Source organism: Mus musculus, chromosome 15, assembly GCF_000001635.26.
Source record: "Mus musculus strain C57BL/6J chromosome 15, GRCm38.p6 C57BL/6J".
In the NCBI taxonomy this organism is placed as follows: domain Eukaryota; kingdom Metazoa; phylum Chordata; class Mammalia; order Rodentia; family Muridae; genus Mus; species Mus musculus.
Genome location: NC_000081.6, coordinates 73231223 through 73257520, shown reverse-complemented (window position 1 = coordinate 73257520; position 26298 = coordinate 73231223). Strand labels below are relative to the sequence as shown.

General features: G+C 43.6%; 1 protein-coding gene and 1 non-coding gene across 39 annotated transcripts in view; both read left to right on the top strand.

The window, feature by feature from the left end:
• The window catches only part of Ptk2 (PTK2 protein tyrosine kinase 2), a 218719-nt gene that overhangs the window by 166300 nt on the left and 26121 nt on the right, over positions 1-26298 (top strand). For 33 of the 38 annotated variants that reach the window (XM_030248328.1, XM_006520427.4, XM_006520430.2 and 30 more), the window contains 4 exons: positions 283-487; positions 15044-15155; positions 21283-21369; positions 25529-25666. In XM_030248328.1, the coding sequence (XP_030104188.1) occupies positions 283-487; positions 15044-15155; positions 21283-21369; positions 25529-25666 (542 nt within the window). The other 5 variants (XR_003951347.1, XM_030248333.1, XM_030248335.1 and 2 more) reach the window with 4 other exon arrangements.
• Mir151 (microRNA 151) lies at positions 2639-2706 on the top strand. Its single transcript, NR_029561.1, has one exon. It is a non-coding gene; the product is annotated as a microRNA 151 (primary transcript).

Here is a 26298-nt window from a genome sequence, read left to right as displayed (position 1 = left end):
TGGGGATTTGGTTTTGGTTTTCTGTAGTTTTTGTACCAGTTAAATTATACAGTAGCTGGTAGACTACTTGCTAATCCAGAATTTTCAGAAATAAGCCACCTAGGAAGTTCTGACTCTGATATTCTTGGTGCCACATGAACTAGCTGTTGCTATTCACCTGTGTTTTGCCACCATATTTTAGTCTAGTTGCCCAGCTCTGCCAGCTGCCTATCTGGTCCCTTAGCCTGGACCTTTCTCTCTGGGTGCTGAGCTCACTGCACTGTTTTCGTTCCCACTCCGCAGGTGTGTGTATGTGGGAGATACTGATGCATGGCGTGAAGCCTTTTCAAGGAGTGAAGAACAATGATGTGATCGGTCGAATTGAAAATGGGGAAAGATTACCAATGCCTCCAAATTGTCCTCCCACCCTCTACAGCCTTATGACGAAATGTTGGGCCTATGACCCCAGCAGGCGGCCCAGGTTTACTGAACTAAAAGCTCAGCTCAGGTAGGAGTGGGGTGGCGAGGGCCTGGGGTGGGGGCAGGTTTGCTGCTTCTCCTCCTCTGCAGTCATAGTTCTGAGATGGTTATGTCAGCATATCTAAGGTGGCCCTGCTTCTTTAGGACACAGACACTTTGGAATTTAATTTGTATATCTTGTTACTTTAGAGCTATCAGTGAATTAGATCTTAAGTTCTTACTGAAGCTCTGATTATGATCTTAATTCATTTACTCCCCTTCTGACTTAGAAGGCTTGATCAGACCTATCATTATAATGACCCAGCTTACATCTCCAATCTCACCTCATAGAACTCCTTCATGACATTTTGTGCACCCGCCACGTTTTATAACTCTCCTGCCGTGGCTCTTGACCTTTTCACATGCTTTATTCTCAATCTCTTTTCTACTTGATAATCTCCTGTTCAGTCTTGAGAATCTAGCCAAGATGTTCCTTCCTCCAATAGCCCCCGCCGCCCCCCCCCCCCATCTCCCAAAGAGAGCGTTACTTTGGTGCCTTTTGAAGACTACTGCTGTTGTATTTAATACATCTCTTGTTTATTCAGAAATTTTGTGCTAGGCAGTGGTAGGCACTAGGTCTTGGAGGGGTTACCAGTCCTCTGGAAACTCACACAGAAACCAGATTTGTGCCGATTCCCTCAAAGGATCATCTGTACAGTACCTAATTCTGGGTCTGAGAAGATTTAGGCTGGCTTGTCTGTGTCCCTGGCATTAACTCAACCTGATAGATGTCACCATGTCCTACTCATTTCTGCAGCTCAGTGCTGGGGTTAGGACTGGGTACCAGGTGACTGAAGATTGTGTTTTAATATAATTTGCAGGATATGCAGCCTGAAACAGCTCCATATATACTGCCATCTTCTCTCAAATTTAGGGGACTTGCCTAAACTTGACTTCTTTGTTTACTGGCTATATTGTTTTCAAAAGCGTCTCCAGCTGTTGCAGGACAGAATGCTCATCTAACTGCCTACTGCTCTGCTACTTCTATAGGCCCTCAGGAGCTATCTTCGACTGAGGCTTCTTGTGGGAGTGTGTCAAGGAGGTCAGACCCCATGGGAAAAATAGGCAGTTTATAAAGTAAGCAATGTTTGCTAAGTACATTTGTAGCCTCAACCTAGAGAGCTCAATAGTTCCACTGAAGAGACAGTGGCAGTTGTGGTCATTTAGTGCAGTGAGACCCACTTCCATAAGACCACTACACTCTCATGGCTCTTTTTCCTGCCACACAGCTCTATATTGCTTTTCTCATGGTAGGCTTTTGGATGCCTGCAACAGCCACAGTCTTTCCTCCTGAGTTTTCTTCCATCTGAAACACTGTGTCTTTAGCCGCTTCGTATCTATGTTGTAACTGTTAGAGCTGCTTTGCTCAGCAGGTATGTTTGTTTTGCTGGTTGCTTTTTGCACAAGTCCCCTTTGATCTTGACAGATGCTAACCCTGAAATCTTCCTCTTTCTGGTGGGAGAGCCATCACCCTCTCTATACTCACTTCTTTGCTGACTTTTCCAGCTTAATGTTTCTGCCTCCTGACTACTGACTAGCTCCTTTCCGTATAGACACGATATTCTACCTATAGTTAGATGGGCCATTTCCCTGCCTTGAGTTTTGTGTGCTGTATATACCCTTCCCCACTGCCTGGCCCACTCCTAGGCACTGCCTCTCCCTCCATTTATAGTTTTGGGCTTGCTCTGCTTAGAAACCTCAAACTTCGATTGTAAGTTTCCTACAGTACATCATACTGTCTAAGAAATGGAGCTGTGCCTTCTCTAAGCCAGCTTCTCCAATGCCCCTGGCTCCTTCTCATATATCTGGCAGTAACTGGTTTAATATGACTTTCTAGGAAAGTATTGCTGCTGCTCAAACACCTTCCACTGGCTTCTTTTGTGTCCAGGCAAAAGCTGAAAGGATATATTTAGGGCCTGAGAATATCTTGACCTCTTAAATAAAGCCAGACTCTACGCACATGAAATGCTTCTTCCACTAGCAAAATCCTCCCATTTTTCTTGGCTTCTGTGTCCTGGCCCTTCTGGCTTTGCAGCCTGCCCTTCAAGTCCTTGTAGCTCTCTTGGGTTAGGCATGCTCCAGGCAGCTGCAGCTGGACTGCTCAGGTCCTGGGCATGGAGCACAGATGATGGAGCGCTTTCCTGCCCTCGAGGAGCTCACAGTCTAGTATGTCTCCTCCCTACTAGACTGAGGCTCCTTGAGGACAGGGATCGTCATACTCACCTCCTGCCAGGAGCACAGTGCACATGTGCTTCTACTGTAGCCATGACTGTCTTGTACACAGAGACTGCAGTGGAGTTGGACTTCACCATTGGAACATTTGTAGTATGGCCAACAGAAGACATTTGTACTGTGTACTTTATAATACAATTTCTTGTTGGGTTTTCCATGAGCAACATGTCACAATAATTAAATGAGTTCTGTTATTGAGGTTTGCTTCATTTATATTACATCCAATCCTTTACTAAAGAAGCAGGAAGCCCTTTGCCACACCAATAAATCAAACATGATCCCCAAATTTGTCCCCTTAACTACTTTTAAGGAACCCTTTGAGCAGATGTATCACTACAGCATCCACAACTGAGCTGTGGGCTCACTGGGACTGAGAGCTGAGAAAGGCACTTTCAGATGCTTGTTACTTAGCAAAGATTCTTGGCCACACTTTCTTGAATGGGTCCTTAAGGTTCAAGGAAGTTGTCTCTGTGTCCTTTTCTGTGCTCACGAGGGTGAACTCGTGCAGAATGAGGTTAGCTTTTGGCATTTCTGTTAGGGATGAACAGTTCCTAAATGGCAGTATTTTAACATGGTCAGTAAAAAAATTCTCATAAGCCCCCAGCATTTTGTTATTATTTTGTGACTGGCAGATATAATATGCATTAAACATTTGTATTGGAAAATCCTTCCTGTGCCAAGGAACCATAATAAAGAACTTTTGGAGTTTCTGCTCAGTATGAACATTTCCTAGCAATGACGTCTTGGAATGAAGCGTCTGTGCACATAATAAAGAGCATCTGTGAGTGTGCTTGGCTCACATTCAGTTCCTCAAGTCCCTTGTAGATAATGAGGGCAATAGACAAGCAGAACTACCAGGCTAGCTTTGCACCATAGCTTCTATGCACCCTTTGGGTTTATTGATAGAATAAACACACCAACACTGAGTTGAATGTTGGGTGATCAGTTTGGTGCATTTTCACAAACTGGGCATAACTGGGAACCCGTGTCAACAAGATTTCTAGTGTAAAGCTCTACCAAAGCTGCTGTTCCATGTCATTCTCCTGGCACTGACTCCTGTCTTCTTTGACCTTCATGTTCAGGGTATCATTGGGTGGCAGCCTCTTTTGCTTAAAGCTTAAGTATGTGGTATCCTGGTGGTCATGTCTCCTCCCCCATGCTAATGCCACTGATGTGTAGAGTCCTGTTTTTGAATGGTGAATGCACCATTGTTAATTTGACAATCTTGTTAGTGGTGGAAGTTAAGGTGGTTTTCAGTTTGGGGTTGAAAAATTAGTAGTTCATTAACACAACAGCATCTGAACAGTAAGCTTGCTGTCAATTGTATGTGTACAAGCTTGGGGCTGTATGCGTGGTCTGCATAGGCTGACATTGACAGTTTTCAAAGTGAGCAGAACTTGAGTTGTAGTGCCAGTAGGGTTTCCCCTCCAGGTTTTGTTCTAAGTTTTACCCTTTGGATACTGCTATGTGTTTCTAAACAATCCCTATTAACACAAAGTAAGAGAATGTAAGTGGTAAGTGAAAGCAATTTCCAGGATCTCTTGTGTTGTGAAGAGCATGTACCCACTGAGTAGTGAGGCAAGTGTTTTGAGTTTGCTGTCTGTCACTGAGCCCTTCAGAAAGAACATATATATTGATATCAACGGTTTGACCTCTATAGTGAGCTTCACAGTCACAACATAAAAAAGTGACAGTTACGGAGGTCTTTGTACCACAGGCCATCATTGCTGTGGGAGTCAGCATTGTCTCAGATGGTTTATAAAACAGAAGATTAAAACTGTAGTGAAGTACTTGTCCTGACATAAGCTGCAACTCAGGAAGCCATCAGAGGCCATTGGTGTAAGTCGTCCTACTACCTTGGTATTGCATGGCTAGCAGGTACTAAGATGCTCTCTTTTTGGATCAGAGAGCACTTGATTGGTGTTCCAGTTAAAGGAAAGCAGATGTTGTAGAGCTCCTGCTTTCTTGCACAATGAGTATCAGAAGGTATGACAGTATTGCCCACTTTCAGGATGTTTGCTGTCATCTGTTTGTTTTCTTGGCAGTCTTTTTTTTTTCTTCATTTTTTTATTGGTTATTTTATTTATTTGCATTCAAGTGTTATCCCCCTTCCCAGTTTTCCCTCCACAAGCCCCCTATCCCCTACCCTCTACTCCCTGCCTCTATAAGGGTGCCAACCACCCACCCACCTACTCCTGCCTCAGTGCCCTAGCATTCCCCTACCCTGGGTCATCAAGCCTCCACAGGACCAAGGGGCTCCCCTCCCAGTGATGCCTGATAAGGCAGTCCTCTGCTACATATCCAGCTGGAGCTATGGGTCGTCCCCCCAACCCCCCATGTGTACACTTTGATTTGGTGGGTTAGTTTCTGGGAGCTTTGGGGAGGTCTGGTTGGTTGATAATTGTTTTTCTTCCTCTGGGGTTGCAAACCCCTTCAGCTCCTTCAGTTCTTGTCCTAACTCCTCTACTGCGGTCTCCACGCTCAATCTGATGTTTGGCTGCATCTGTATTGGTCAGGCTCTGGCAGATTATACCAGACTCCTGTCAGCAAGCACTTCTTGGCATCAGCAGTGGTGTCTGCAGATGGGATGGATCCCTAGGTGGGACAGTCTCTGGATGGCCTTTTCTTCAGTCTCTGCTCTACTCTTTGTCCCTGTTCTTTTTGACAGGAGGAATTCTGGATTAATATTTTTGAGGTGAGTGGGTCACCCATCCCTCAGCCGGGGGCTGTGCCTATCCACTGGATATGGTCTCTACAGGTTCTATCTCACCTTTATTGGGTATTTCAGCTAATGTCTTCCCTGTTGGGTCCTGGGAACCTCTTTAGTCCCTGGCATCAGGGACTTTCTAGAGGCTATTCCCAGTTCTCCCTTCCCTACTGCTACACACCTCCTTTCAAGTTCCTAACACTCTGTACTTCTCCCCCATCTCCTCCTGTATCTGAACCAGCCTTCCTTTTCCCTCCCCCTTCTCTCTCCCTCCCAGGTCCCTCTCTCCCTCTACTTCTCAAGATTATTTTCTTCCCCCTTCTGAGTAGGCCTGTGGCATCCACACTTTGATGTAGTCTTTCTTCTTGGGTTTCATATGGTCTGTGAGTTGTATTGTGGGTATTCTGAGCTTCTTTTTGGCTAATATCCACTTATCAGTGAGTGCATACCATGTGTGTTCTTTTGTGACTGGGTTACCTCGATCAGGATGATATTTTCAAGCTCTACCCATTTGCCTGGGAATTTCATGAAGTCATTGTTTTTAATAGCTGAGTAGTACTCCATTGTGTAAATGCACCACATTTTCTGTATTCATTCCTCTATTGAGGGACATCTGGGTTCTTTCCAGCTTCTGGCTATTATAAATAAGGCTGCTATGAACATAGTGGAACATGTGTCCTTGTTATATGTTGAAACATCTTTTGGGTATATATGCCCAGGAGTGGTATAGCTGGATCTTCAGGTAGAACTATTTCCAATTTTCTGAGGAACCACCAGACTGATTTCCAGAGTGGTTGTACCAGCTTGCAATCCCACCAGCAATAGTGGAGTGTTCCTCTTTCTCCACATCCTCGCCAGTATCTGCTGTCACCTGAGTTTTTGATCTTAGCCATTCTGGCTGGTGTAAGGAGGAATCTCAGGGTTGTTCTGATTTGCGTTTCCCTGATGACTAGCGATGTTGAACATTTAAGTGCTTCTCAGCCATTCGAGAATTCTCTGTTTAGCTCTGAACCCTATTTTTAATAGGGTTGTTTCTCTGGAGTCTAACTTCTTGAGTTCTTTGTATATTTTGGCAGTCTTTTTTTTTTTTTTTTCGAGACAGGGTTTCTCTGTATAGGCCTGGCTGTCCTGGAACTCACTTTCACCTTGTAGACCAGGTTGTCCTCGAACTCGGAAATCCACCTGCCTCTGCCTCCCAAGTGCTGAGATTAAAGGCGTGCGCCACCATGGCTTATTTTGGCAGTCTTAAATGTACTACATTTTCTTTCCCCAATCCCAGTAACCTCACAGACAATGGGGCACAGTTATGGGTGTTAATGACAAAGTAGAATCTATAGAGGTAACTTTATGGAGGCTGTATCCAGAGCCTTGGTTCCAGGTTGAAGCTGCTGGGGATTTGGGGATGTATATGTGATGTAGGGTAGGTCTTTGGAGTCTTTATTTAGCTTTTTGTTTGGAGGCTCTGCTGCTGTCCAGCTTTATCAATGGTGGCTTTTGGAAGATTCTGTTTGGTCTGAACTTAGCCTGGTGGCTGCAGGCAAAAAGTTCTTAAGTTTGTCCATTTTGTAGCTTGGTGTCCTACCCTCAAGACAGCTCAGGAATTCACTGCAAACTTCAGTTGGCCGGTGAGGCTGCTGGGTGGTTCTATCTAGTTAATTGATAGGTAATTGTCCAGGACTGAAGGTGCAAAATTTTCAAGAAATTCTTAAGCTGTGACAAGGTATTTAGCTTTCCCGTAGGATCAGGATCACAGATACTGCCCCATACTGGTTTTTTTTAGAATGAAATGAGACAGTTTATCAAAGCCTTACATGCTGTCAGCCCAGAAGGTAGTAGTAATATCAGAGCTTTTTCAGATTTAAAGTTACGGGGTATGGTGCCCTCAGGACAGTGTGCTGGAATTTAATTTAATTTAAGGCAAGCCTTTCTTGCTACTGGTACAGGAACAGGTAGCTACACAATTTCTTAAACCAGTGTACTGATAACACTTTGTGGTCCTTCACTTGTCCTATTTGGCAAGTTTTGAATCTAATGCCTGTCTTGATTTAATGGTAGACGATGCTGTGCAGTTTTTAAAGTAATTATCAATTTCAAAGATGGTGTCTTACCACACCTCCTGTCTTCATGCCAGTGTGTTCTTCCTTGGTACCATCATCTGGGGGCAAGATATTATCCAAAAGAAAGCTCTGTTTGTTTCCCGTTGAGCCCTTTTATTTCCTCAGATGCCTGTAACATCAACAGCTTTCCCAGAAATGAAGTATAAATAGTCCATCTTAATTTAGTAGGAATTTCATGCAAAGTTTAAAATATTTCCTTTAGAAATTACTTAAATTCTTACCTGGTTCCTTTTTCTTCATTGGTTCTGCCACTTCTAAATATTCATAGTATTTCTCTTCCTAGTTATCAGCCTCTAGTGTGACTTTAGTGTGATCTGAGGATATTTGAGAGTTAGAATTCACAGGATCTACTCCTGAGTACTTACATAGAACCAGTAGTTCTCAAACTTCTGTAACCATTTAATTCAGTTCCTCATGTTGTGGTGACTCCCCCCCCCCAAACCATAAAATCATTTAGTTGCTACTTCAGAGCTCTGTTTTGCTACTGTTATGAGTCATAATGTATGATATCTGATATGCAATCCCTAATGGGATTGCAACCCACAGGTTGCGAACTGATGCTCCAGACCATGTCGTGGCTACTGCTTACTTGGATTGCACATATCATCCTAAGGATGAACATTCTTGCCCCTCATTGGAGAGCTTGAAGCTTAGAAGTCATGTGACTTGTCTTAGGCTACATAGCTCCCAAGGGGCAGACCTATTTACCCTCCAGAAGCCCTGTTTTCTTGCCTTTTCCACAGTACACCCTTCCTCAACAGTTTCCCATCTCTCCTATACTTTTCTTTGCTCTGATTACTTCCCATTACCTATTTTATATGTAGCAGGAGACCTCTGGCCTGATGGAGTGGTTATCTCAGCTGTGACTCACATTTGCTATCTAACACCCAAAGCATCCTGTGAACCCCAATGGAGCTGTCAAACTGATCTGCTGCAGCTACCAAAGTTCTTTCACCATTTTCTTTTTTGTTTGTTTGTTTTATTTGTTTTTGTTTTTTTGAGACAGGGTTTCTCTGTGTAGCCCTGGCTGTCCTGGAACTCACTCTGTAGACCAGGCTGGCCTCGAACTCAGAAATCCGCCTGCCTCTGCCTCCCAAGTGCTGGGATTAAAGGCATGTGCCACCATGCCTGGCTCTTTCACCATTTTCTTTCTCTTCACAGTCTCTTTAGTTTGTCTTGATACCATGTACTGAATTTTGTCTCCAGAGTTAAGTGCCCCTATGTCCACAAATGTCTCTTTTCCTCTCTGGAAAGTGAAGTGTCTGGGTCTTTTCTAGATGGTTTCTCTTATGTTTGAGCTTGATTAGAGAGATGGGACAACTACATGAATCTAGGAATATCAAAGGAAAAGTTTAGCATGTAATTAAATTCTAGTACATTGGGTTGGAGGCAAGAGGTTTTAAGTTTGAGGCCTGCCTGGTCTACATAGGGAGAACCTATAAATGGGTATGGAAGGAGGAGGCCTGAAGCCTGACCAGAAAAGAAAAATTCTCGGTGGCCAGAGTAGTTGTAGCCCTCTGAAGCCAACATTTCCTTCACTCTCTTCTCTCTCTCAAATTTATGTTTACTTCTAGTGTTAAGACTTATAATATATTTTTTTTTTTTTTTTTTGGTTTTTCGAGACAGGGTCTCTCTGTGTAGTCCTGGCTGTCCTGGAACCCACTCTGTAGACCAGGCTGTCCTCGAACTCAGAAATCCGCCTGCCTCTGCCTCCCGAGTGCTGGGATTAAAGGCGTGCGCCACCACGCCCGGCTAAGACTTATAATATTTTTAACATCTCATTGTCTGTGTGTAGTTAATCAGAGTTCATGAAAATGCAGAGGCTGGTTTACCATCACCTCAATCCAGTATGCTGTTATTCATCTGTATGTGTTATGTATACATGGCCACGAGTGTTTGAGTGTGTGTCTGTGTGTGCATATGTGTGTGTGATAGGTGTCACTAGTTCCATACTTTATGATGAGTGCTTTATTCACTGAGCCATAGCCAGTACCTCCACCCCCACCCCTCATTGTTTCTTGAGATACATTTTTTTTTCTAGGTCAGGCAGAGTATCTCAGCCAGTGTAGGAACTTGCCATGCAAGCCTGGAGATCTGAGTTCAGTCCTTGGAACCCATGTAAAGGTAGAAGTGGTAGGCTAACTTCACGAATTGGCCTTTAGATAAGTTTCTTAGCACACATGCACACACATACAGATCATGTATTCACATATGATAGTAAAAATCTTCTAAGTATGTTTTTCTGTTTCATTTCTCTTGTTTCCTTTATAGATTCCAGTTACATGTTACTCCAGTTGATTTGATTTGCTTACTCATTGGTGGGTTTTGCTTTTGAAATAAGGCCTCTCTTTGGCTATGCTGTCCTAGAACTCACTATAAGGCTCTGAGCTCAGAGACATCCTCCTGCATGCCTTAGCTTCCCAACTGACTCACCACAGATGGCTAAAACTTTTGATAGCATCCTCGGGTCTAGTCCCGCAACTCTCCTGCTGTGAGTGGTTTCTTCTTCCTTCCTCTCCTATATTCCTTACTCTCTTTCAGTTTGTAATTCCTTCAAGTTCCCTAACTCCTGTCATTTATGTCCTACCAATTATTGAGATTTTTATTTCAGATATCTTCCAGGTGTAATTACCACTTGAGTCTTTCTATTCATATTTTCTATTGTTTTAAAATTCTAAACAACTTTTCTCTCATATCCTTGAACTTCTTATATCCTTTGAGCTTCTATCTACTAATTCAACATAAGAGTTCTCATTAGAGTCCATTTCCTTCAGGTTTTTGCAGGGTTTTTTTTTGGGTTGTGTGGAGGGGTTCTCCTTAAAATGGGTCACAGGGATACTCTTTCAGAAGACCCAGGTTCGATTCTTAGCACACACACACACACACACACACACACAGAGCCACACAACCATCTGTAACTCTAATTCCAAGTAATCTGACACACCCTTCCATCTCAGCCCCCACAGGCACTGGGCATGCACATGGTAAGCAGACATATATGCAGACAAAATACCCATACACATAAAATAATGAAATAATTTTAATTAGAAAACTAGTCTTGAGGTGGTTAGTACGACGATCCAGCAGCAGAGCCATTGTTTAAGTTACATCATCAGGGAGGAGACAGTTGCCAGGTGCCAGCACCACTGGAGCAGTCTGTCTGCTCTTACAAGCCCAGCTCAAGCTATAGACTTGTTTCCTTCAAGGACACCCCCGGTTTGTGGAAAGGTCAAGTCCATTCCTTTGTGATGAGGCAGTGTTTAGTAACTGTAAGAGATCATGTTTCAGAACTGGTGTTCCTGTGAACTTGCCAGAGCAAGTCCCTCCTCTAGCCTTTCCTTTGGATTTACTGCTGCTTTCTCTGGGTATTTTCCAGACCGACTTAAATAACTACAGACCCAGACTGAGTTTGTATCCAAAGAAAAGGTTGTGATATCAACCCTTTGTTTTGGTGATTAGCGTTTTAAAAAGTTTTTTCCCCTATATCAGTTTTTTATCTTTAACAATAAATGTTTTATAATTTCAAAGAGAAGAGTTTGTATCACAGTAACCCATAGTAGCCCATAGAATAGATACTACAGAGAGGAAATGGGGCAGAGGTGGCACACGTGAGACCTGGGTGCTACCCCAGCATCATGATATAGGGAAAGGGAAGTATCAAAGTTTCTTCTTTTCTGTTGGCTTTAAGGCTGGAGGAGTGTGGAGCCAACTTGAATTTACTTTTGTGTTTGTCTTTTCCCAAAGTCTTTTGTTTCTCCATCATGGAGCTCTTCTTGATTGTGAATGATGGAACAGCCTCCTAGGGAGATTAGCTCCCCACTATTGCCTTTTCCTTTTGGGGTAGCCAAAGAATTTGAACCCCACACTCCAAGACTGAGTGGCCTTAAGCATTTATGAAACATCCTTGGGTGGAGACTTGGGTTTTTTTGTCTTAGAAACAAGCGCCTAGCAGACCCCTTCATTTTTGCTCCAGAGGTGAAGTTAGAAGATTCCTGTGCTTGACTACCAATGTAGTCGTGAGGCCAAAAAAAAAAAAAAAAAAAAAAAGTCAGAGCAGTTATCATAGTCTCCGTGGCTTTGACAGTGAGTTGACTGCTGTGGTGACTTTTTTCTTCTTAAGTGAAGGAAACAAGAAATAGATTTAATATTTTTTTTTAGAAATCTGTTTTTTATTAGATATTTTCTTTGTTTACATTTCAAATGTTATCCCCTTTCCTGGTTTCCCCTCTGAAGACTCCCATCCCATCCTCCTCCCACTGATCACCAACCCACCCACTCCCACTTCACTGTCCTGGCATTCCTCTACAATGGGGCATCAAGCCTTCACATGACCAAGGGCCTTTCCTCCCATTGATGTCCAACAAGGCCATCCTCTGCTCCATATGCAGCTGGAGCCATGAGTTGGTGGTTTAGTCCCTAGGAGCTCTGGGGTTGGTTCATATTATTGCTTCTCCTTTCTCTAGCTCTTCCCTTGGGGTTCTTGTGCTCAGTCCAATGGTTGGCTGAGAGCATCCACCTCTGTATTTGTCAGGCACTGGCAGAGCCTCTCAGGAGACAACTATATCAGGCTCCTGTCAGCAAGTGCTTGTTGGCATCCACAGTAGTGTCTGGGTTTGGTGACTGTATATGGGATGGATCCCCAGATGGGGCAGTCTCTGGATGGTCTTTCCTTCAGTCTCTGCTCCATAGGTTTAATAGTAAATAAAACTCTCCCCTTTCAGAACTCCTTTACTAGCTGTGGTCCACAAATAAGCAGGCATAATTATCATATTTTCTAAATGACAAGTCTCAGCTCTTTTTTTTGTTCCATCCATTTGCAAATTAACAACTTGCAAGCATCCATCCATCATTGCCCATGTACATTAGGCAGCTAAAAGCTTTTCACTGGAATGTATGACTATTAAAAATATTGTGAGTTTGGGAAAATATGCAGCAGTTTGACCTCCATGACCCTACACGTCCTCCTTTGCTGCTTTGACTCAGCAGCTGCAGAGAGATTCTGGGAGCCCCACATGTGGGTTCGCCACCCAATGTCAAACAGATCTTTAGGGCTTATTTATATTCCTGGCTTCTTGGAGCAACAAGTTATAGATTCTCAAGAGCATTTGACATTCTATATCTGGTATGAGAGTGAATGTTGAAATAGAAAGAATAGCTTCTCGGTTACCTTTGCACCCTTTGAGATGAAAGTCTGCCATGCGTGATTACTCACTGGAGCCTCACTGGTGTGCAGATGCTCTTTCAGTTGCCAGAGGACTTGATCCACTCCTGAGCAGTGCAGGAAGCTTACACTATATGCTTAAACACTGGAAGGAAGATTCGAGCAGTACACTCAAGGTAATCCGAGAAAGGGGGCATAACTGGACAGAAGAGACTGGCCCGCTGGAGCCTGAGCACATCCTATAACAAGGGAACCTCAGAGTACCTGTTTGAGGTCTCAGCAGATGGGTGGACAGTAGATCAGGTAGCCCATTTCATAGAGCATGTAAAATGGGGACTTTCCATTGCTTGAAAGAAAGGTTTTACTTAGCCTTCTTGCTGCCTGTCTATATTTTAATTTGGTTTAAGAGATAAAGGCCTTTTAATTTTTTTGTCCCTGTTATTTTTTTTAACCTTGATTTTGTCAGGCATTTCAGGGTTTTGTTTTTGTTTTAATTTGTAAAGTGTCAGGCTCTATTACCTGGTGATGGTGACAGAGAGTCGGGCTCTGGAGAGCTTACCAGGATGTGCTTCTCTCCAGCTTCCTCCAAGGAAGTCACCCGCCAGCTGTCGGTGTCTAACCCGCTGTGATCCCAGCTAGTGCCCCCCTTGCCCAGAAAATGGCCTTCTCTACACAGGTCCCCACTCATCCCTATGCTCACACCCCCTTAGCCCTGGGCCTGCATGTACCTGGGATCTGGGAAGCTGGGTTAGCTCTTGCTGAGGTCATGCATGTTCTCTATTTGGCAGTTCACTCACAGGCAATGGCAGTTGCTGTGTAGCAGCCTGTGAAAGTTGACTGCAGACTTAGAGTTAGCAGTGTGAGTGAATTTGCCAAGACATGGCTGCCCTTTTATACTTCAAGCTGTGATTTGATTTTGTGTGTAGGTAGCCATTGGCTACTAGAGACATTTCTTGATGAGAAGTTGCCATAGTTTTATCCACTTTAAAAGCCTCTTGGGTTTCAGCGCTCTCTGTGTATAGATAGCCTGTAAGGAGAAGTGGTGCTAGGATTGGAGCAGGACCGTGCACATTTGTAGGCAAGTGCTCTTCCACCAAGCTGCATCCTGTGCTGCTGAGAAAATTTTAAATTTTAAGGTAATTTGGTGTGTATGGGTTTGTTCTACTGCTCTTCCTAACTTGTGCAGAAGGAAACTAATCTTCCTTGGAGGAAGGATGGTCCTTTTGACTGGAACATTTTTTTAGAGAGGCAGTGACTTTTCTCTTGAAGAGAACACTCCATTTTCCTTTAAGGAGAAAACTTCCTTAATATCTGCAGTGACGGCTTGCTGACTCAAGGCCAGCTATGAAGTGAATTTTGTCTGTCTGTTCCTGATTTGGGAGGTGACTGAGAAGAGCAGGCTCCAGCCCCTAGCCAGCAGGAATGTCTTTTTAAACAGTCAGGCAGATTCCCAGATTAGAAGGAGTCTGTGCAGCTGATGTCATTGTTTCCTGAGTAATTCTGGGTGGTTATTTACTCCATCTGTTTGCCAAGGGCCAGAATCTGTGAATGAGCCTCATTATTAGAACTCCAGGTTTCAGGCATGGAGGGAAGAACCAATTGCTGCCACAGTTAAGACGAAGATTTTAAGGACCTGCTGCTTACCAAACCCCAAAGTGGCAGTAGGGAATAGGAGGGCTGGCCACGTTCCCTGGGCTGCATTCTGAGGCGTTTACAAGATGGCACGTAGCCAGGACTGAGACGCCGCCCACATTGCCGCGGCCTGGTGGTGGTAAGTGGGGCATTTCCAGTTTAGAGCAGGCAGTACTTTAGGAGCACCTGTAAGTACTGCTGCCATTTTTCTTATATATATATATTTTTTTATGCAAAAGTTAGTACACTATTTGTCTGAGCTAGTGGGGAGATCTTGGCTTCTTACAAGTTGATTACCATGTGCTGGTGAGTTGGAGCTATGTGGGAGTCTGCTTTCATACAGTCAGCCGGAGACATGTAGGTGCATGATAGAGAGGTGCTTGGAGATCTCTCAGGGTCCTTGTAGTCTGCACAAGGATAAACTCCAGTGTGTATACAGTTCATCTTGCCTGGCCTCCGTTTCACCAGGCTCTTTTTCTTACTATCTGTCCTTCTTACCTATGGCTATTATTTAAGTGGACTTACTGGTTGTCATCATGGCCTTTCTAGAATCCTTTTGAGTGAGGCTAGAAACCTGTGTTATATAGGGTTCTTTCTCTGTGTCTGTCTTCTACTGGGAGTAACTGGTGTCCCTTATCTGAGTGGGGTGGGTGACTGGCTGTCAGCTCCCCTTAACACAGTGTGTTGTTTCTCCAGCACAATCCTGGAGGAGGAGAAGGTGCAGCAAGAAGAACGGATGAGGATGGAATCCAGAAGACAGGCTACCGTGTCCTGGGACTCTGGAGGGTCTGATGAAGCACCACCCAAGGTAGCTGAGGTCCCTGCCCCATCTTTAAGGGTCCTCTTGAACTGAGTTGTACAGTCTGTGGGGGTAGATAGACACTGTTGATTGTGTGATGAGCCCCCAAGTCATTGGAGGAGTAGGAACTGTAACGTAGTCACCCTCCTGTCTGTAGATTGCCCGATATGCTGCTCACTCTGTAGAAGCTGAGGAAGCCAGCGGCTGTGAGAGACTTGATGTGAAACTGCCCTTTCCTCCTCGCGGTGCTCCCAAGAGGGTTAGGTGGGACTTGTCTTTTTCTCTTGTTGGCAAGAGAATTAGAGATCTCCCAAACATTCAGGGCTAACACACGACCAGACCAGAGGCACTAAGAGTTTGGTGTATTTCAAATTAGCACACTTCTATCACCCCACCCCTTTTGCTTTGGTTTTGCTGGAGTCTGGGGTGCTGCTTCTGGGTTTTGGCTGATGCGAGGTGTTGGAGAGGTCACTGATTTGCTCTCAAGCCTTTGTCATGCCCGGCATGGCATGGCATGGCATGGCGCCTGCCTTCTCTGTTTTCCAGGTTTTTCTCTCCTCTAACCAGGGCAGGAAAGCCGCTCCCTTTTTACCACAGCTGGGCAGTGGTTGTGGATTTGGGACAACAGGTAGCCCTTGTCACTTTGCACACACGGAAAAGTCTTTACATCCTTTTGGTTTTGGATGGGATAGACACTTCATACATCAACTTGAATAAATAATCCAATTCAGACGTTTTCCTGAAAGTAAGAACACAACAGGGGTTTTTTTTTTTGTTTGTTTGTTTTTTTTAAGTTGTTTCCTGCTATATGATATATTGGTTAGCTAAAAATATAGTTTCACACCACTTTGTTTTCTTTTGAAAAGTAGGAATCTGGTAACACGGGAACCATGTTAGTATTGTACTATGTGTTCTATCATGGTGTCTGAAGTCAAATGGTAGTCCCATGTTGAGCTGTGAAGTAGTAAACCTGACACACTCTGAAAGTGAGCATAGGTAATGGGTCAACTCAGTCTACAAACCAGGGAGCCTCATCCACCCAGCTCTTCCCACAACACAGAACCCACCACCTGAGGGAGCAGGACTTAGAGACAGGCAGTGAAAAAACAGATGTTGTTCCCAATTTAACAACAGCAGCAACAACAACAAAATTCTTCCTTACCTACAGAAAAGGCACCAACCCTTCATCCCAGGACATATGGCCCTCCATGGGCTATTTACCTTTTGTCTGTGAATTTTTGTTTTGTTTTAATTAGATGCAGGGCTTTTTGTCTTTTACTGCCTGCAATATATTGTCTAACCCACAGAATATGGGGAGAGGCTGCTTATAGGAACATGGGTGGCCCCAAAACAGCTGCACCAACTGACAACTACAGAGGAATTCCATATTGGGAGGCAAGAGAAATATCACTCATTTCTCAGGCCTGGGGTCCAGCAAGTTGTTTCATCTAAAGCGTAGATGGTGTCAGTCTAATGACAAGGTGCATGCCACCCTACTCTAAACCTCACCTTAAGTGCTCCTGCCTCTCGGTGCTGTTGTTGGACGCGCACTAGATGGCATTTCTCTAAGTTAAGAGTAGCTCTGCCTCAAAGCATACCGTGCCAGTGCCTATGTCTCTTTAACTTTTACTAGCAATCTGTTTCTTAGCAATTTCACTTTTGACAGACTTATGAATTTAAACTTGTGTGTTAGAGGTGGTTTGGTTTCTTTTGGGTTTGGAGCAGAAAGACTAGCTCTTAAATCTTTAACTATCCTTCTCGTGCATGCTCAGTTTTCATACTAGTGTTTCCAAATTCACATTCTGAGGATTCTTCAGTATTATTCTGTGGGAGAGCCCCCCCCCCCCCATTAATTTTTTTAAAGCATAGACCAGCATATGCTCCCTGATCCAGTTCATTGCAAATTTTGTTGGGGCACAGCTTCACACACTCATGTGACCATTACATAGGCCTGTGAGACCAAAGCTGGGCTCCTAGTCATACCAAGAACTATTTCTCCTCTTCCTGCTCTGACAGTTGCATGAGTGGGCTATTGTCACTTTAGCACAGATCAGTTAGTGTCACCAAACTTCACCAGTGAGCACCATATCTCCACCACCACACACATACACTAAGAAAAATTCATAGTTTATGGAAGAATGGCCCTAATGAAGGTAATGTAGTGTTGAGTGAAGGCCTGTCCAGCATGCACGAGAAAAATACGTTGTTCAGATTGGTGAATTTGGTGGAATTTCATCTCAGAAAGTAAAAGGAAGCCCTCACTTCATTGAAAATTATTCCTAAAGCTTGAATTTTCAAACACAAATTCTTGACCATGATAGATTCCAGGTTGAAGGCTGTTTTGGAGGTCTCATGGCAACATTAACACATGATTGTTAGTTGTTGTGTTAATTTCCTTGGACTTGAAAACAGAAATCTGTTCACTTCAGAGAGGGCTGCAGTGACCAAGTCCAGCTTGTTAGACCAGGCAATATATTGTCTAACCCACAGAATATGGGGAGAGGCTGCTTATAGGAACATGGGTGGCCCCAAAACAGCTGCACCAACTGCCAAGTTCCACACTACTATGCGAACTTTAGTTAACTTTCCATACTACATTCTCTAGCATAGCCAAGGCCATGTGCAGCTGAATCTGAATTATAGATACCTGGCAGGAAGGTACAGAGGGAATGAACCCAGTATATGAAGGTACAGCAACAAGCATGACCTTTAGGGGCTCTTGCAAGTAGTCACAGCCTCCCTGATAAAGGTGGCTATTTGCTTAGAGGACAGTGTTTCACACAGAGGTACATCCTGTCTTCTAGAATGTGTCTTACTGAGATGGTCTGCATACATTAGTGAACTAGTGCTCTCCAGATGGATGGTGGGATGTGACAGGGTCACACATAGGTAAGTAGTCCATCTAAAGGAGAAGATAGAAGTAAGATGTGGCTCTTGCTTACCTTCCCACATACCAGGGCTAAGGAAGAAAATAACATGTTTGAGGACATAGTGATAGAGCTACATATCAAAACCTTATCTCAAAAAAATTAACAACAAAAATACAGGCCAGAGTCATGAATTCTAATTTAGCACATTGGTGAGTAGATTAAGATTCCATACTGGCCCTGGTTGTAAGAAGTATTCATGTAGTGATTGGGGTGTAGCATTAAGAAACAGTATTCACAATTGTGCTGAAAACCTTTCAGAGGCACAGTGCTTTCCCGACTGGGGATTTATAGCTCAGTGGTAGAGCATTTACCTGATAAATGTGGCCCAGATTCCATCTTTAGCACACAAAGAACTAGTCTTCCATTTCTAGTCAAATAGCTATATGAGGCTCATTTTGTTTGTTTTGTTTTATTCTGTTGTTGTTGTTTTTTTTTTAAACAGTTACTATTCCAGGAAGTTAATAACCCAGGCAAAGCTGTAGTTGTGTTAATATGCACAGTGGAGTTGTTCCTGTCTCACTTCCCAGAATCACTCCTCAGGCCTCCATTCTGTGACAATCATTGTGGTCATCAGAAATTTTCACTGGGTCTTGCATACCGTTGAGAGAAGACGTACCAGCTTTATATCTCCAGCTTTAATCATCACCTTTTTATCCTTTATCTTCACAAGGGAGATTCAGCCAAAATCCCCTTGCCTATGTATTCTGCTGCATGATGACCCAAGTTGACCTTGAAGAAGATAGTAAAGAGATCCTGCTGATCCACTGTGCAGTCAGAGACACAGCTGGAGACAGTGGCTTTCTCACTGTCCTGTCTCTCCTAGCAGTCAGGAGCACAGGGCATAAGAAAGGATCTGGTTTAGGCAGAGTCCAAAAGCAGAACTTGCTCACTTTAAGAATGTGACTCATGCTGGATAGATGGCTCGGGGGTTTAAAGCACTTGTTGCTTTTGGAAAGGACCTGGGTTTGATTCTCAGCACCTACATGTCAGCTCACATCCATCAGTAACTCCAGTTCCAGGGGATCCGATGCCCCCTTCTTACCCACAAGGACACCAGACAGAAGCATAGTACACATGCATACATGCAGGCAAAATATCCATATAACATAAAATAATCTAAAACTAATTGTCTTAGTCAGGGTTTCTATTCCTGGACAAAACACCATGACCAAGAAACAAGTTGGGGAGGAAAGGGTTTATTCCGCTTACATTTCCAAATTGCTGTTCATCACTAAAGGAAGTCAGGACTGGAACTCAAGCAGGTCAGAAAGCAGGAGCTGATGCAGAGGCCATGGAGGGATGTTCTTTACTGGCTGGCCTGCCCTGGCTTGCTCAGCCTGCTCTCTTATAGAACCAAGATTACCAGCCCAGAGATGGTCCCACCCACAAGGGGCCTTTTCCCCTTGATAACTAATTGAGAAAAATGCCTTACAGTTGGATCTTATGGAGGCATTTCCTCAACTGAAGCTCCTTTTTCTGTGATAACTCCATCTGTGTCAAGTTGACACAAAACTAGCCAGTACACTAATGTAAAAGCATGTGACTCACTGTGTGATGTTTAGTCGAGGTTTGCCTTGTTCAGGCTAATTTCTTTCATGTTCCTTTTTATTTGGTGAAGTATAAATGTATTTGTTAACAGAGTAGAATTGTGACAGAAAGATTTGGGGTTTCTGCCATTGTCAGTTGTGTGAGCCTTTTGCAGCACCTGACTTTTCTGAGCCTATTTAAAGTGGTGATATGACTTTACAGCATTGTTGGCAGAATGGTCTATCTAGTGTGTACAGGATGTACTGCATAAGCTACAAGTGTGTTTTCCTGTGTATATTACTTGCCACTCTCATTTAAGCCATCGGATGCTACTGTGTGGGTGTTGCCACTTCTTGGCTTTAGAAACCTATCCTACACAGTTAACGACTGCATCATCCTTTTAGTTATCACCTTCCTGGGTTATTTGATTCTGTTTATCCACTCATCAGTTGGCAGATAATCCTCACCCTTTCTAGCTGTCATGAGCAGTGGGGGTTTTGGGGGTGGGGGATACAAGACAGGGTTTCTCTGTATAACCTTGGCTGTCCTGGAACTTGCTCTGCAGACTAGGCTGGCCTTGAACTCAGAGATCCACCTGTCTCTGCCTCCTGAGTACTGAATTAAAGGAATGCACTACCACTGTCCAGCTATGAGCAGTGTTCCTAAGAACATTGGTGTGTGTGTGTGTTGTTGTTTGGGCTTACATGCTCATTTCTCTGGTGGGTTTGCTGAATTGTATGGTAATTCTGTGTTTCATTTTCTCAGGGATCAGCATACTGTTCTGCATAGAACCTGCTCCATTTTATAGTCCCAGCAGCAGTACTCAGAGCTCATCCCTCCACTGCTGGCCTTACTTTTATTTTTGTCTTTTTAATCTCTATCCTGGAGGTCATAATAAGTCACTCCTTGTGGTTTGGAATTGCCCAAAGGTGCCTAGTACCTTTTTCTGCCAGTCTGTATTCTCTAATGTCGCCAGCCCTTAGATCTTGCCTAGGCCAGCCTGCTCTGTACTGTGTTGCCAGCTTTGTCCACCTTTTTAAAAAATTTTATTTTATTTTATTTTTATTTTTTTATTTTTTGGTCCAAGACAAGGTTTCTTTGGGTAGCTTGTTGTCCTAACACTCAATCTGTAGATCAGGCTGGCCTTGAACTCCGTGATTCATGCCTTTAATCCCAGTTCTCGGGAGGCAGTGGCAAGCTTTGTCCACTTTTTAATCAGATGGTTTGTTAGTTTAGCACTCACCTGTGGGAACTCTGTCACACTGAGAGCCTCTTAATCTTCAGCTTGGCCTTCCTCCTGTGGTGTCACCTACAACACAAAGGTTTTTGTTTTTTTTATTTTGATAATATAATTTTATATTTGGGTTCCCTTTTGTCCTTTGAGGTTTTGGTATTGTAGCTAAGAGGACATTTCCCAACTCCAGGTAATTTAAAAGATTAGCCCCTGTTCCCTTCTTATATTGTTATAGTTTGAGCTCTTACATTTAGGCTGTGAGTCATTTTGAGTTAATTGTCAGGAAAGTTGTGGGGACGTGTCAGTTGTTGAAGACTCTTTGCTGAAGTATCTTACTTCCTTTGTTCATTCAACTAAATTGTATTAGCAATTTCTTTACTGTGAGCCATTGGTTTTTCAGAATCAGAAGACTCATCCTTACAATGTTGTGTTAATTTGTTCACAGCCCAGCAGACCTGGTTATCCTAGCCCGAGATCCAGTGAAGGATTTTATCCCAGCCCACAGCACATGGTCCAGACCAATCACTACCAGGTATATGAATTGCCACAGATAGAAGACATACCACTTGACTCTTCAATACTTGTGTGGTAGGAAGAACCTTGAATTCATTTCTGTTCTCTGGTTTGTCTACTTATTTTGGTGAGTGGAAGCTAAGAAACTAGTCACCTTGGTCTTTGCCTTGGAGATGGTTATCTTGCCCTTATGCCCTTCCAACCTCCCACAGGCTCATAACATTCATCAGTTTTGTCTTAAAGCAGGCAGGCCAGTGCCTGTGGCTATACTTAGATCCATCCTTTCCCACCTACCTCTAAAGGACAAGGTGGAACCACAAACATATCTAGGCAGAGCTAATACTGAACTCTACTTCTTATAGAAGACAAAAAAAAAAAAATTGGAGGGGACTAGCGAGATGGCTCAGCGGTTAAGACTGACTGGTCTTCCAGAGTCCTGAGTTTCACAGCCATCTGTAACAAGGTCCAATGCCTTCTGCTGACTGAAGACAGACATCTGTAAATGAAGGCAGATGAGCTAGATGCCCTACAGATGGGTGAGTGAGGAGCAGTGCTGGGTTTGAAGCAGCTGTCCAGGAGAATATTAGCCGAGGGAAAGACATTCACTAACTTTGAACTATAATTCCTGCTAGAAATGCATAGGCTATTACTAATGAGCTCCAGCACCCACACCATGGCGCCATTCTTTAGGAGCTATCTGTGTGTCATCCTAGCCATCGAGGCTATTACCCTTCTGATCCCTGTTACCTGGCCAGCAGAGGCATATTTGTATTTTTCTTTTTATGGAGTTTGATGAGATTAAAGTGGGGTGTGTGCTTGAGGGGTCAGTTTTTTTCCCCATGACAAGGTTTGCTGAGGACATTCCATAGGGTCACTGAGAGTCTTGGGCCAATATAGAAAAAAAAAGTGCTTTGCTGTTGCTACTAGGGTGGCAGGGGAGGAGGTAGACAGTGACTAGAAAACAAAAGGCCATATGTCTGCGGTAGTCTAGGACAGTGGGTACTGGGGAAGTTTTGGGCTCTGTATATAGCATGGTGTTCCCCACAAACTGATTCTCATATGGAGCCAAAGAAGATTCCCATCACTAGGAACTGGTTTAGGACTGATGGATTAGGCCTGTGTTCTGGGAGATACTACTTCACAAGGAGAATGGGTCCCCAAGTTAATTCATCTACTGTCTGGGCACTTAGAACATAAAAGGGAAGTCTTTCACTCCTGGAGGGTGCACAATCAGGTTTGTTCCAGCTCAGCAAAAGGGCTGGAGCTCTGACCAGGACACAGATCATAGCAGTGAGAGGTGTGTGGTTAGGCTAAAGTAGGCAAACTCACTTCTGACTGATGAGAGACCTAGGTCTAGCATATAGCACAGCCACCCTGAAAAATAGCCAGGGCCTACCTACCTGTAGTCAGTGCTCAACTGACCCTGAGGGCGAATTAGACAGCAGCAGCAGCACCCACTTTCTGAGGTAGCTCTCAGTTCTGCATGTTCTCACAGGCATGCAGGAAACCTAATCACACTCAAGGACATGTTTTTAAAAATGTCTGATCTCACTACTTTGGAAGCCCCTGGGGGTTATTTAGAAAACTGCTGTAAGTTACACAGAACTTATTTTTTGTAAAATTTCTGAAAGTTCTGTTAATAATGTACTCCTTTTTATTTAAAAAAAAAAAAAAAAGGTATAGGTCCTGGAGAAACAGCTCAGCATTTAAGAGCACTTTTTGCAGAAGACCCAGGTTTGGCTTCCAGCATCCACATCAGGCAGCTCCCAGCTGCTGGTAACTATAGTTTCAGAGAATCCAACCCCCTCTTCTGGCTTCCTCTAACACCTGCACACACATACATACACATAAAATATATAAAGATGCACTTGTATGTGCAGCACTTGTATCCAGTAGGATTTTACAATGAAGGTTGGGCATTTATCAATGCCCAGAGAACTAAATGTGACAGGCCTTTGGCAAAGGATGTATTGATATTTGGGAATGTAGTTTTCTCCGTGCATTCATCTCCTCTCACCAAGTAAGTAACTGGCACCTCAGACCATGTGATGACGTTCCTAGTTCTGCTCTTTCAATTGAAAAGAACTTCCTTCCCTCTGCTTCTTTCTGCGCCTGGGTTTTGTCACCGTGTCCCTCTGAGCATTCTCTCTCTTTGGTTTAGTTGCCACAGTTAGAAATATAGAAGACATGGCCTTTCCCACCATTATCAGCCTCTTGTTCACTGGAGAAAAACATTTGGAATTTTGTTGCAGTTTTTGTTCTTGTTTGAGAATGAGTTTATTTGGAATTTGTAGAAATGGCTGCCCTGGAACTCATAATGTTTCACTCTAGAGATTTGCCTGCTTCTTCCTCCCAAGTGCTTTTAAGATCAAAAGTGTACATCACCACACATGGCATGTTTGGGATTTTTTAGAACAGAATCTAAAGTGTATGACCATAATCTAGATGATCACTCACTGCATAAATCAAGCTAGTCTCATCCTTATGATCTCCTGCCTCTGCCTCACAAGTGTCAGGCTTACAGGATGTGCCCACCATATGCAGCTCTGCTGTTTGGCAGGGTTGTGCTTTGTTTTGTTTGTTTGCTTGTTTGTTTGTTTTTGAGATGAGCCCTCACTGTGAAAGGCTGGCTTCAGACTCTTGCCTCTTGCCATAGATTACAAGTGCTAGAACTACACACTTACATCACCATGCCCTACAGATACGTCATGGTTGCTGTGGTTCTTGCTTCAGGGGATGGATGGTGTTGAGTTAGGAAAGGGAAAATCTGGAACTAAACATAAAGCAGCTGTACAGTGCTCTTGTTACCTTTGTATCCAGCAATAGTCACCCTGAGCACTTACATAGTGTGCAAATTCCAAAGTAAAATAACTGTTTAAGGGGTGTGTGTGTGTGTGTGTGTGTGTGTGTGTGTGTGTGTGTGTGTTTTCATGTGCATGCTTGTTTATGTGTATGCAGATTTGTATGGAGGTGAAAGGACAACTCTTGAGTGTCACCTTCAGGAATGCCATCCATCTCATCCTTTCATTGGCCTGGAGTTCACCGATTTGCATAGACTGGCTAGTAAGCCCCAGGGATTTCCCATTACTGGCATTACAAGTGTGTGTCACCATGCCCTGCATTTTTATGTGTTTTGGGAAATCGAACTTAGGTCTTCATGCTTGTGAGGCAGCCCTTACCAACAACTAGCACCCTAGTCCCAGAAGTAACTTACTTTTTTTCTTATCTCCTGGGATATGCTCAGCTTCATTATCTAACGCAGAAGCCAAAAATTGCTTTTCCTGAAAGTTTCTTTAAGAACTCATTTCTGGACTGGAGAGATTCTTACAGAAGACTCTAGTTCAGTTTCCAGCATCTGTGTCAGGCTCACAACTGCTTGTAGCTTTAACTCCAGGAGGATCTGATGCCTCTGACCTGTGTGGGCATCTGCATTCTTATGTACATACCTAGAGAAAAACACACACATAACTTTAAATTAATAAAAGTAATTTACTTTTAATCTTAAAAAAAGAAGGCCGGGCGTGGTGGCGAATGCCTTTAATCCCAGCACTCGGGAGGCAGAGGCAGAGGCAGGCGTATTTCTGAGTTCGAGGCCAGCCTGGTCTACAAAGTGAGTTCCAGGACAGCCAGGGCTATAAAGAGAAACCCTGTCTTGAAAAACCAAAAAAAAAAAAAAGAAAGAAAAAGAAAACAAAACTCAGCAGTGCAATAGTGCTGCATGCCTTTAGTCCCAGTACTTGAGAGGCAGAGGCAGGTGGGTCTCTGAGTTCTGCTACAGTCTTCATCTACAGAGTGAGTTCCAGGACAGCCAGGGCTACAAAACCTTGGTGGGGTGGGGGGATGACATCAGCTACCTGCATTCCTGAGCTCCTGGTTACCTTCCATGTTTATTCCAAGTTCAAAGTTGACAGTGTTGGCTCTCTGACCATTCTCAGTATTCTGCTTCCACCCTGAACTTGAGGACTCTGGTAATTACATTGGACCCACTCAAATAATTTTGTTTCCAGTTGTGTCCATGATTTACATGGTCTTTTTTATCAAGTCAGAGAACCAGACATGGATCTGGGGCCCTTTCTGCCTACTATGCATGTTTTCCTTAATAGAAGTTGTTTGGTTTTTTGATATAGCAGAAGCTCTGTTATATCAGAAGCTTACATTGCCTCCTGAATCACTCACAGGTCTCTGGCTACCCGGGTTCCCATGGAATCCCAGCCATGGCTGGCAGCATTTACCAAGGTCAGGCATCTCTTCTGGACCAGACAGAATTGTGGAATCACAGACCTCAGGAGATGTCCATGTGGCAGCCCAGTGTGGAGGTAAATGGGTTGTTCTTGGCTATTTTATAATTCTGAGATTGTTTGGTTGTGATTATTTAATTGTAAAATCTAGGTACCCCATTTAGCCAGTTATAGCAGTCCATACCAAGAATTCCAGATGAGGCAGGAGGATTGAAACTTTCAGGCCAACCAAGTTACATAGCCAGGCCTTATCATAAAAGCTTTTATCAGAACAAGCCTGAGAATCTGAGTCGACCCCCGATAAACACTGTGGAAGGAGAGGACCAACTCTAACCGTCATCCGCATGTATGGTAATGTCTATCTACTCAATCTTTTCTAGCTTGCTTTTTTCTAACAGATTTCTTTTTCTTTTTTTTTTTTTTTTTTTTTTTTTTTTTAGGGTTTATTTTATTTATTTATTTTATATATATGAGTACACCATTGCTCTCTTCAGACACACCAGAAGAGGGCATCAGATCCCATTACAGATGGTTGTGAGCCACCATGTGGTTACTGGGAATTGAACTCAGGACCTCGGGAAGAGCAGTTGGTGCTCTTAACTGCTAAGCCATCTCTCCAGCCCCATCTAGTTTGTTTTTTAATCCAGAGACTGGGGATGTAACTCTGTAGTAGAGAGCTTTCCTAGCACTGTCCAAAAGGAAAAAGGAAT